At 38.7% G+C, this 12,995-nt stretch overlaps 1 protein-coding gene across 1 annotated transcript in view; it reads right to left on the bottom strand.

The window, feature by feature from the left end:
- Window positions 1-320: 320 nt before the first annotated feature.
- The window catches only part of iars1 (isoleucyl-tRNA synthetase 1), a 64,014-nt gene continuing 51,339 nt past the window's right edge, over window positions 321-12,995 (bottom strand). Inside the window, exons 26-34 of the mRNA XM_085354287.1 lie at window positions 10,832-11,006; window positions 8,977-9,086; window positions 6,766-6,861; window positions 5,077-5,253; window positions 4,657-4,777; window positions 4,276-4,401; window positions 3,041-3,187; window positions 2,019-2,171; window positions 321-1,496 (exon numbers count right to left, since the gene is read on the bottom strand). Of these exons, the coding sequence (XP_085210413.1) occupies window positions 1,414-1,496; window positions 2,019-2,171; window positions 3,041-3,187; window positions 4,276-4,401; window positions 4,657-4,777; window positions 5,077-5,253; window positions 6,766-6,861; window positions 8,977-9,086; window positions 10,832-11,006 (1,188 nt within the window). The 3' untranslated portion in view covers window positions 321-1,413. The remainder of the gene's footprint in view (window positions 1,497-2,018; window positions 2,172-3,040; window positions 3,188-4,275; window positions 4,402-4,656; window positions 4,778-5,076; window positions 5,254-6,765; window positions 6,862-8,976; window positions 9,087-10,831; window positions 11,007-12,995) is intronic.

The raw sequence follows: 12,995 nt of genomic DNA, 5'->3' as shown, positions 1-12,995 counted from the left end.
TGAATGATGAATGTATCTGGATCAGAGGGTTCAGCTGGGAGTTATGCTAGCACTAGTCATCTAATTTTGGTCATGGGCTGCTTTGTTAATTCACTGTGATAGTGAATGTGATGCTATTTCGGACTAGGAGAAAACAGAAACTGAACAGCCAAATCCTTAAGAGTACCTGTGTGTCATACAAGAAGCTACAGTCTAAATTATGCATTACCTTTAACACTTCAGTTCAGTAAAAAAGTAAAGCACCCACGTGGAGTTAAAATAAAGAGGGAAATTAACTTCAGAGATTTTATTGTAACTCATTTTCAAAGTAAGTCCACATGCCAAAGTGTACTTTTACCACAGCTGAGAGCATCTGTAATGCATTTTGATGTATTTGTTCTCTGACCTTGCTGCTAAAGAAAGTAACATCAGTCATTCAAAATGTCAGACTGCAGGATCCCACAGAAACATTCTGTCTCTCACTTCCACGAAGAGGTTTAAGTGAACAGAAAGGAGACAAGGAAAAAAAAAAAACATGCTGATTCCAAGTCACCTTTGATTTATTCAGTCACCTAAAATAGTACACTATTCATTTGTTGCTCTTTTCATTGCAGAACCTTTTTGTCCCCAGGTACAGCAGCCCAAAAACCCATTTCACCTTTTAAATGCCTTTTCCATTGTCACAGGATTCTCAATGCAGTGAGCACAATGAGTTTATCTGTTAAATTCAAAATGGTGTATAAGCACAATAGCCCAAATTTGCTTTTCCAATTATGAGACAAAGCAATAATTACTCTGGACTAAGCTGCCTTCAAATAAGCCTCAAAGAGAAGTAGCTTGCATCATTATCATAATAAAGAAAATCATCCACTGGTAAAATTGACAGTTAATCAAATTAAACTGTTTCCTCGAAACCTGGAAAGAGCTGGTTATGTATGAACCATCACTGTGTTACAGAGGTGAACCCACTTTTTAGGAGAGAATGTACACCATCACCCAGAAAAATCCCTTCTTGGTCGACATTAAATATGACCTAACAAGATACTTTTCAGAAACAGCTACTTACAGTTGCAGACAAGGATAATATGAGGAGGGAAAACCTGTGTGGTTGTCAGGGAGAAAACTGGAGCGAGAGAGACCATCGACTCTTATAAAGACCCCCCCATTTAAATATAAAGACATCCCAAAACGTTCTTCTTTTTTTTTTCCATCTGAGTTTATGTTACACAAAGACTTTTCTGTTTGTGACTCTGCATTTTAACAGTTCTGAATTTGACAGACAACCCCTGATTTGCATTCAAAAAGCATCATAAACATATGAAGCTACTCCATGCTACTCCATCGTACATCAATCGGGCTATTGAGTGGTAGAAACCTTCATTTAGGGAACATGTGGTCTGTCAGAGACAAATGCTCTTCAGGTGGTTTGTGGATTTATGCCTCAGCGGTCGTAGGAAGAACTCTCACAAACAGAGTTTTGGTGTCAAGAGATTTGACTGAAGAATCAGCTGGCAGCTCTGGAAAACAGAAGTATTTATGGCTAAAATTACATTTGAGAAGAGCAGTTTTTAAAACTTTTAAAACCCTACAGCTAAGGAAAGTTACTTTGCTTTATCAAAGCAGTTAAAAGAAACTTGGTGTCTTTCAGGAAAATGCTTCGATTTTTTAAAAATGACAATGCACTAACTCGTGTTTTATACTTGATTTGGACGTCCTACTGGTTACAATAAAGAATACACAGCTTAGCATCTAACAACATACACAACTAGAATCTTACAGCTTTCCCTACAAGCTGAAAATCTTTTTTTAAAAATCTGCCTATGTGCAGATTTGCAAAATCTATTCCAGTCACAGAAGCCATTTTTCTGCATGTACTACTAGGTACTGAGTAGTATTTTAAGGAAAATCTGGCAAATACATTTACATGTTTTTACTAACTTTTCATGAGAAAGTGTGGGAGGAATCACCGTATCTCTATCAGCCATTAATTGCCTTAAAATCTGTTTCAGTGATGGTTTTAGTGATCTTTTTTTTTTTACCCTGAGTAAGGTCCTCATCCAGGTAGAGTTTGAGCCGCCTGCTGCGGAGGCCAAAAACTTTGGCAGTCTCAGAGAGCAAGCCTTCGTGGTTAAGCCGATTCTGGCCTACTGGGTTGACCAGTAGGAGGGTACCCACGTCTCCTGATTGGCACTCTAGAAGAGATAGGGAGGGTGTTAAAGAGAACTGTACCACATGTTACATCATTAACAATGTTTTTTATTAGCAGGGATAGTTCTGTCCTGAGAGGGCATATATACAAGCTTCAGCTGGGAAAAGATGAGGAAAAACATCCTGGCTAAGTAGAAGGGAAAGGTGAAAGGACAGACTGAATGACTCAAAGGATAAAGTTGGATTATACTCAATTTCCTGCAGTAGAAGCAAAACTGCATCATAACTGCACAACCAGCATGCATGACTTGGAAGAAATGGAAGAAAAACCTAAACACAGCTACAGTTACTCCTTGTCAATATCCACTTAAAATAATAGGAATAACTGTAATGTTGACAAGAAATCCATATACATGGTAGTTGATGGTAGCGATGAGGAGACAGATGCCACTCTGTCTCCACCAACAGCTGGTTAACTTACAAAAAAAATGAAAAATGATCTTGATGAAAAGTGCTATACAAATACAGGTCATTTACCATTTACCATGACCATTTGCCTGTGGTGCTGATGACCACAGGCAAGCACTTTACCATTTTTAGTTTTGGTGGTAAGCTAATTTAAGTGGCTGTGCAGGCACAAGTACAGAATAAATGAATAAATATATGAATCAATGTTTGAAGCCCCAGTGGAGGAAATTTGGTCTGGAGCAAAATCAATGTCAAACTTTTCATTTAAAACTAGTTCAATCTCGAATATAAATGCAAATATAAAGAGGACAAAAACAAAACAAAACAAAGAAAATCTTCTCAATATTTCTCTCAAATAAAACGTTGGTCAGACGAAGATTAATCTTTAGAAGTGAGAAAAGCGTGTTGTGCACATAAATTCAGTTTCTGTGGCTGCTTCTCTCACCAGCTGGCTGAGCGTTGCATAGTAGAAGGTTTACATAAGGACACGCGATGGTGTCGGTGGAGGGGGCGGGGCCAGGTGACGCAGTTCCCGCAGTCACTGACAAAGTTTTACCAGTCAGAGTCTGCACGTCCGTTTTGCTGGTCAGCTCTGTGAGAAACAGACAGTTACAAATATACATATGTTTCATGATGATTTGTGAAATCTATAAAAACCAACAAGTCCTCAGTCACACAGAGTTAGAGATCTGGTGGAGACCCCCTGGCAACCACCTGTAGCTAGGGAGCAATGCTTATTCTCTAACCAGTTAGTCAGTGGTTGTTTCACCCTGCCTGCTGCTGGATAAAATGAAGGCAAGGCAGTATTCACTTTAGGTTTGCATCACGGTTACTGCTTAGTGAGTAGCTGTCGAGTGTTTGCAGACAAGTCGGCACAAACTACGTCCATGGCAACCACAGCAATCACAACGAGGTCTCAGCACAGAAGACCTCTTTGTGGAATACTCATTTTTCCCTAGCGACTGGTGGTTGTCATGAACCAGTCTCTAGGCCTGCATGACTGGGGCCTAAAAGATAAAATTAGTTTAAGATTTATTATCACAGGATAATGGTTGATTTTACTGTTGTCATGATAAATGAAATCAAAAAACTGACTAAGCTCTGTTGGCATTTCTCGCATGATAAAGTGCTCTAGCTTATGTCAGAAGGCTTTATGAAATGTTTATTTTTCTCTACAGTTTAACAGAAAGAACCATTTTATGACTAAATAATTAATTAATTAATTCTCTTTGATTTCAATTTGCTGGGGGAAAAAAGCACAATATTATGTTGTTTAATAATAATTTAAATGATCCTTACTCTTAAAAATGAACTGCTCTGCAAAGTGGAGTTTTACAGCGAAAGTTTGCTACACTGTGTGTAACTACCCGTGTTTTCTGTTATTTTTTACTGACATTATAGCTATGAAGAAGATCAGAAAAGTGGAAAAGAAAAACAGTCAAAATTCTGCAGAAAAACTATAAAATTAAAAATGGTTAAAGTGTAGCACGAAAACAGCCAAAATAAAGGACCCAGAAATATATAAAAAGAAAAGTGAAATAAATGACAGATAAAATAACCGACTGGTAATAAAGGAAGAATTTTCATTGTTATTAAATATCTGGAGGTAAAAAGAAGATGTACATTTTTAAATAACATGATTAAATGTTCTCATAAAAAAGAAGGGAGTTTAGTTCTCACCAGTTCCGTCACTGAAGAATTTGAGCTGTGTGTTATTGGTTCCAAAGATGCTGCTGCACGCTTTCTTCAGCTTGTCCAAGTCTAGCCTGTTATCCCCTTTGGGATTCTCCAACAGCACTACACCCTCTGCACAAGAAACCAGTTCAAGAGGATTATTAACATAGCCAAACAGTTACTAAAAGTAAATCACAGGTAAGATAATGTTACTGTATTTATATTATAGTTGTATTTAATATTATATGTGAATTTGGTTGCACATATGTATAATCTCAATCATCAGCAGAGAATATTTATTTTAACTCTATTTAAAATTAGACAGTTACAGTTTTCCTGTTACACCACTTAAACTGGAGAAAAACAGATTCTCTCCCCATGTGCTACCTTGTTCTTTGTTGTTGACCTTCACCTGGAGGTTGACATATGTGCAAGCTGGTCCATTTAGAGGAGCCCGAGGGGCCGAAGATCCCTTTACTATGGTTAACTCCAGGTCTGAACCCTTCAGCTGCAACAGACATAGAACAAAGAGTGAAAGAGTCAATAGAGAAAAGCACACATAAGTTTCAGTCTCATGACAACTGCAACAAATATACTTAAGAGATTTGCAAGAAGGTAACCACTAAACACAAAGTTAAAAAATTTTTATTACTGTAACACCAATTTGAGTGCTCCTTGTGTATATTATGTATATGCTAAATACTTTCCAGCACGTTTCATGAATGCTTTAAGGTTGTGTCAGACTACAAGCTGCTACAAAACTCAGTCATATATAACCCTGCTTGGTCTACACGTATTCTTTTATACCTGGGTCTTTTCATCTATGATAACGCTGGCAGTTTTTGGGACAGGGAAGGGGAGAAGTGGAGCCTTTGTGGTAGCCAGGATGAAGTCAGTGTGAGCCTTGATCACAGAGTCCAAGTACTCCCCCTCTGGCTGGGAGCGGTAGTACACCGTTATCTCATCTGATGGCACCAAATGCCCCTAAGACCAGACATTAAGAGACAAGTGGCATGAGAAGTGAGAGTTTTCTTTATTGGAGCAGGTGAGTAAACAGGCTAAAAGTCTTGCTTCAGTGGGTCTTCAAACAACAGCACAAATCCAATGACTACAAAGGACACAAAAAATCTTTAGCACAAGTAACTCTCTTCAAAGTTTTTTTTCCTCCTTTATAAATAAATTACATCTGGAGGAAATGATTACCTGAAAGGAAGAACGAGACAAACAAAATGAAAAGATGAACAAAAGAGTAGAATAGCTGGATTAAAAAGCAGAGACCATACAGGAAGAAATAAAGGTGAAAGCAAACAAGGGGACATTTTTACTGGATGACAGCCCATTTATTTTGGCATCATATGCCGCAAACTTCCAATAACCTTGACATATTCAAACACATTGATCTAATCCTATTCTGAGTGTGCAGCTGGGCACACACATGCACGGCCACACACACATGTACCAACAGTGTAGCACACACATTCTTGCAAACACGCCATTTGCAATATTTGGCTCAAGGGCGGACAGACAGCCAGGTACAGAGAAGTCCATAAGAGGAAGAAGGTTTAAAGGGTTCTCCAAGTCAAGGTAACTGATCCTACCCTGATGGGGCTAGTACAGTGCACATGAGCCTCTGTATGAGTGTGTGTGGTGGGAAGGGGGGGGGGGGAATAAAGCAACAGATCTCTCCAGTTGGGGAACAGTCCATTAAAAATAAGGAAATGGTGACCCCTGTTTCTCAACTCTGCCTCCCACGCAAACAGTGATAACAGGTGCAACCCACCAAACTACTACCAAACATGTACAAGAATTGCTAAAAATTAATTCCCATCCACAGGGTGGAAAATTCCTGACAGATCTCAGTTTGAAATAACTGGAGGAATTTAACCTGGCAGGGAGCCAATGCACACCACTGCTATAGGGGGACGGAAAAAACTGTTTGTTGCTTGTGAAAACAAGGGGCTGTTGGCTAATCCGTCTTTACTCCCCAGACCACTTCAAAGCTCGAACATTAGAATCTGAAAGGGGCCAGACTGTAATTAAGCTTCCATTAAGCCTGCCTTATGATGGAGAAACCTCTAACTGTGACGCTGCAGTGGAAAGATTTCAAAACTGCCCGGACAATACAATGAGACATAAAGACGAACGGGGGGAGGACTGGGGTGACGGAAATATAACAAAAAGCAAAGTTTCTGTTTTGACTCTACGCTGCAGTCTTGAAACATCATCAGATTAACTAAAATGGGAGTGGTTTAAAGGACTATGATCATACATGTGAAAGCAGGGGATTGTTTAGTTTGTTTAAATAAAGGAAACATCCTCAAAAAGTTCACATCTGAAGCAAAACCACTCAAACTGCCTTAGTGGCATGTTTTGTTTTGCTGTTGCAACTACGTCAGGTTCTGCTTATTAAACACTGGATTGTAAAATTCAGGAGTGGTGTGTTATGTGTCCCTCTTGTTTCCACAGCTAGTAGTGGTCCAGAAATAAATGCCCCACCTTCTTGCGTAGTTTCTGAATGCGGTTGATGACCTCTCTGGCAACGCCTTCATCCACCATAGACTGATCTGGGGTGACATCCAACAGCACCAGGACCTAAATGATAACAGATCATGAGCAGAAGAGAAGAGGGGAAGATTAAACTCTTAGCAAAATTTATGACAGAACTCTCCTGATGTTTTTCTGTGACTTGAGATGAAGGTGGCGCTCTAATAAACAAGATTAAATTCTGGGGATCATAACTTAATATTTCAAACAGGTCTAACAAATGTAAAAAATAAAAAAGCCATTTTACATTATTATTACTATTATTTTATTTTAGATTAAAACAGATGTTTGGAATAATATTTAAGCTGGAGGTTTAATTAATTTCATTAGTATTTATTCTAATCCAAGCTTTTATGTCTTTAAGATATGTCAGGTACTTTGATCCAGAAAGTGAGAAGATCATTAGTTAATGTAGCTATAACTGTGAAAAATGTACATAGCACTATCTGCACAGCAAGTTAACTGTGTGCTGTGTTTTCCAATAATACTCTTAAATAGAAAGAAACAATGAGGTGAAATGTGCTCGTCCTGGCATACAAAAACTGCCACAAAAACTGAATACGAGTCATAAAAAGAAAGTATTTCACACAAAATAAAGATCTTCAAGCATTACTAATCTCCTAATATACACATACAGCGGCCATGTTTTTTTCTACAGATGTTCAAATGCTTGTTAATGGAAATATCTAATCAGCCAACACTTTTTGGCAATTCATGAGCAAAAATGCTAATGCCAGGTTGTTTCCAGCTGAGAGGAATGCAAAAGTAACTTAAATAAACCCTTGGTACAACAAAGGTATGCAGAAGAGCATCTCTGAATGCACAAAATATCAAACTTGGATTACAGGAACAAAATATTGCATTGGTTGCCACGCCACTCCTGTCAGCTTAGAACAGGAAACTGAGGCTGCAATTCAACAAAATTTTGGCAATAAATGTCTGGGAAAAACACTGCCTCATCAGATGACTTTGAATCCGCTTCAACTTTTGGATGGCATAAATTACATGAAAACATGGCTCCATCCTCCCTTTTATCAATGATGTAGACTGCTTATGGTGATGTGCATGGCATCGTTTAAACTGTTTAAATGCCACGGTTTACCCGAGTATTGTTACTGACCATGTCCATCTCTTTATGACCACAGTACCCATCTTCTGATGGCTCCTTCTAACAGGAGAACTCAAACAGCCTCCACAGTTACCAGATCTCAATCCAACAGAGGCCCTTTGGGATGCAGTGGAACCAAAGATTATCATCATGGATGTGCAGCCAACGACTCTACAGCAACTGTCTGATGCTATCGTGCCAATATGAACCAAAAGTTCTGAGGAATGTTTCCAGTCCTTTGCTGAATCTATGCCACAGAGAATTAAGGCAGTTCTGAAGGCAAAAGGCCGTTCAACCCAGCACTAGGAAGATATACATAAAAGCGCCAGTGAGTGTAATTAAATTACTTTAAAACTGAACCATCCAGTCCTTTACCTCATTGTTACAAACTATTACTTTGAAAAGGTTAACATTTAGAGTTGACAAGAGCAATCTTTAAGCAGTTAGTCTGCTATCCTATTGCCCAAACATTTACAGTGTCAAAATGTAAGACAACATCCAGGCAGCAGTAAAGGATATACTGTCTGCTTCTCATTTTATCATGGATAGAAGGAGAGAAAGATGAGTGAATGTACACATAAAACAATGGAGAAACAGAATATGAGAGAGAACAGAGCGTCAGACAGATGGAACCTGAAGAGTCAGTGTGAGCGAGTGAGCAACAGAGAATTAAAAAGCCAGCTCAGTAAACTGGTATTAAGCTGCAGCCGTGTGGCATGTATGCGGTTGAAAGAGCACTGATTAGAGAGGGCCTCTGGGAAATGCATATATACTGATTCCACTTAGCTGCGAAATAATTTCATACATCACACTCACAGTAAAGAAACATAAATGCATTTACAGCATGTGGCAGCTTGGTGTAGCAACAGCAGCAGAGTAGTTCTTTTTTTTTTAAGATCTAGTCACATTACACTGAGCACCTGAATATAGTCAACATCGACAGGTAGCCAAAGCAAAGAGGTTGCAAGACCTCCTCCTTGCATTTTATTTAAACTTCACACGGTGGCCAAAATTCTTTGGATACAGGGTTGTAATACCAAGAGCACTGGGTTTACCTGTGCATCAGAGTGTGCTTCATATTGTGCAGAGCCTGAGCTCTGATCAAACGTGTACATCAGCCTCAGGTCCTCCTCATGGAGCTCATGACCATCCACCACTATGGAGCCTGCAAATTAAGCAGATAATTCATCATAAATATATACATTTAGCAATATAACGTTCATCAATTCCAAGATAAACAAAGTTTTTGAGTATTTTAAGTAAGAAAATGTTGGTTACCACAAATCTTTTCTTTTCTAATCTCAATAAATAGTAATTATTTTTTTTCCTAAGGAAAAAAAAAGGATGACATGTGGATTGTATAACCATGTTAAACACTATACTTAGTGTATGATTAAAATTATTGATAATAAATTAATGCAACAAAATATCTGCATTTCTATTCTAATATCTAGTTTTACAAGGATTACTATGCTGGCAAGAGATAATGGATTATTTCTAAGTGTTTTAAAAAAGGTTTGCCATAATGATTACTGATGTGTGTTGTGAATGAATCAAAACTGGCTGCAGACACTGTTAAAAATGATTCAACCTATTTATATCTCTGTTTAAATAAATGTGCCCCATGATTTGGTGGAAGAGTTCATCTCCTGACAGGACTTCTAAAGGAGATTTGAGTTTTAATCACAATGAATAAAGTGCTCTCATTTATAACTTGAAATTTAATTTGTTTTCTTGTTTTCTGGGGTCTGGACTGATGTTTGTTTGTATTTTAATATTACTTAAAACTTAAGTCTTTCTAGCTGCATCCGCACTAGATCTGAGCTTTAAAACAATACCGCAAATGCAATCTGCTCAGGTTCATATCTCCATTTTGCCAGTGGCAGCAATTACCCATATCTCTGTTCTGACTAAAAACCATGACCGTGTTCTCCTGTCCTCTTCACTTTTCCTCACCCGGAGGCTCGGTGAAACAGTCGCTTCATTTCTCTCTAATCTGAGATTTCCACGCTTTAATTTCCTTTGTCCCTCCCGGCTTTGTTGCTGTTTTACATCTTCTATCTTAACCATTATTCTTCCACCTCATGAAAGTAATAGCATCAAAAGGTATAGGTTATGAATATTGGCCACAACCTACAATCACTTTCTAGCCTACCGGTCAATCTCTCGCTTTCAGAGTCATGGAAATTACACAAAAAGTTTAAAAGTGGACTCAACTCAAGTGTGAGCCATTAGCTTTTTTCCATGGTAAGATTCATTCACTCTGACTGTTCAGACAGACAAAATGCTCCACTTCTGTTGTTCATAGCTTCCGTTTAGTTTAATAGCAAGCAGTTTCACATCATGGCTCGCGTTCGATTTTAATTGATGAACTGTAACTTTGCAGTACTATAAACATTTTCTTCTTTCTGTGCACTCTCTCCAACATTTTTCTACCATCTGTCTCTTTCCATGCATCGCTTCTTTCCGCCTCACAACTGGCTGGACTTCAAACATGCAAGTTATTGGAAATTTTAAGTTCCCACAGTCCAGCTGACCTCTTCTGCCTCCTTCCTCAAAGACTCTGGGGGCTCTCCTCATCTTTCTATAATTGGAGAGACAAGATACCTTGCATTGCTTTGATCCCTACCCTGTTCCAGACCAGCTAGTGTTTGGATTCAGAGGATAAACTGGTTTCCTCGTCGAGGATTCGTCGTTAACACTAACTGATTGTTCTTCACCACTTTATTATTTGTTTAGCAATATCACTGCCAGCTGATTAATAATTTGATAACACCGCTAGAAAACAAGCAAACATTAAAAAAAAAGGATACATAAAGATTAAGTCAATACAGAACATAAGGCCGCTAATTTTCAGCAACACTGCTGAAACAATTTTGTGATTATTTACTTTTTAAAATTTTTTGTCACCTTTCTTCTGGAAGGCTTCAAGCTGTTCGCTGGTGAGCTCCTTGATAGAAGCAGTGACGGCTTTGAAGGCCCCCTTTAATCTCTTGCCCAGCACCATGTGGTCTGGCTCGGCTCTCAGGCGGATACCATACTTGTCCTTGTCTGTTGAAAGTGTCAACTGTCGCACATTAAGCTCCTGGGGAATGAAGAATAGTCAAACACACCATGTCATTGTCTTTTAGTTGGCTGCAAAATTGTTAATATCTCACACTGGGGAATACAATGTCATCTGCCCAAGACTGATACAGGTACAAAAACAGTGTACAGTAGGTCACTCGTACTATGGATGTGCTTGGAACTCAATATAAAATTCACTGTAATGACATACCAACATCTTATTCTGCTATACTTCAAGCAAAACCTAAGCTAAAGTAAACTGTTACAGGGGAGTTACTGTACTTTTATTACTACTACACATTTGATTACGTACATGAACACTCACAATGTACAAGATTTATAGACTCAAGTTTTGCTGTTAATAGAAGTTGACTGATAGATGATTGATTTATGCATCTCCTGACTGCTTGGATAAGCTGGCTCTTCTGGCGCTGTCGTTCCAAACAAACAGACAAACTGTGCAACATGGCTGAAGGGTCCTTGTCCAATCCCTTCTTTACTTTACTTTAAAAATGTTCATTCATTGCCCATTACAAAGGCTGTTCCCATTAGATCGGAAAGGAGCATTAATGTGAACCTGCCAATAAACTCACTGGGCTTCAGTTGTTAACAGAGAAAATGGTTATGGTTTATTTATTTATGTAGAAAAACAAGCAGATACTTCTAATCAGTTGAAATAATACAAAAGTTAAAAACTTTATATACTAGAGTTGTACAGGGCAAGTCAAAAATGATCACCATTCACTCAAAGAGTACATCAGCCCTGAAATCAAATAGTCAGTAAGCCAGTCAATCTGTAAATCTCCAATAAGCCATCCCCACTTTTCAGTCAATATTTCTGTTTTCAGTCAGGGGAGAGAGAGAGGGAGGGGAGGGGGGGGGGGCATCTGTGATCCAGTCATATCAGCAATACTTAATTTAGCCATACTGACACCCGCCCGGCTTTGCCATCCATTGGTCCAGTCAATCACAATGCTGTAGGTTGTGACTGAGATCAAGCTCTAGCACAGTTGACTTGCTGACAGAGAGCACAGATAAGCTTACTGTAGAGGGTCGATGTATAAACCTTAAGGGCACTGGGGGGTTGAAAATATAAGCTTACTTAAAATGGGATTCTATCAATGGGTTGATTTCACAAAGAAATAGCTCATTTAATCTTGAGGGTAAATATGGCTTTGAGGTTCTGTTAGTCTGTGTAGGGGAACGTGTGTGTGATGACTTAGTGTGCTGGTGCATTACAATGAAGGAAGCCTGTCAGCTCAAAAAAGCAACTCATTTCATATTTGACATAAAGCTCAGAGGAAACTAAGCTGACAGAGTCACCAACAAGACTGTCAACAAAGCAAAGCTGACCCAAGCTAAAATTCAGATGGCCACAACAGCCAGTCTCACTCTGACTCCAACCTCTCCTCCCTGAATGTTAGGAGAATTCATTCAATTATATTAAATGTTTACCTGTTCCACAAGGACAATAAAAACATGTAAATCGGTTTTTGCATCTTAGTTAATCTTTCTCTTGCTCCTGAGTACTCGTCAGACACATGAACACTGGCCACAAAAAAGGTCAAACCTAAAACATAAAATATCTTTGTTGTGCTTAAAGATGAATCTATACTTAATGTGGTTTTATTGAAATTAAGAAACAATAGAAAAATTCAGCTTCCAAAGATTGTTTACCGGGCTGCAAGGCCTCCACTGCTCTCAATTCTGACTGAATAAACCTTGTTTACTGGCAGGAAAGCTAGAGGCTGACAAGGTTAAATGTCCTCCCCACCAGAAATAAAACAGAGTGATAGATAAGAAGTGGCTAGAACTAAGATAAAGCTTGGAGGATCCAGCAGAAGACGCAGCAGAAGCTCTTTTCTGTAAAAGTTGTGTTAATGTTCGTCAACGCAGTCATGTGGGGGGTTGAATCAATTTTCCAATTTCAAGAAACAAAGACGTACAAAATCCTGCAAAGGTGAGAACATTCTTCTCTATGACAGTACTATAATGTCCTCTTTTGTTG

Source organism: Diplotaxodon limnothrissa, linkage group LG5 (assembly GCF_057381915.1).
Source record: "Diplotaxodon limnothrissa isolate DT_005_m linkage group LG5, D_limnothrissa_male_GT1.1, whole genome shotgun sequence".
Taxonomy (NCBI): Eukaryota; Metazoa; Chordata; class Actinopteri; order Cichliformes; family Cichlidae; genus Diplotaxodon; species Diplotaxodon limnothrissa.
Note: the sequence above shows the minus strand (reverse complement) of the source record. Positions and strands in the feature narration are given on the sequence as shown.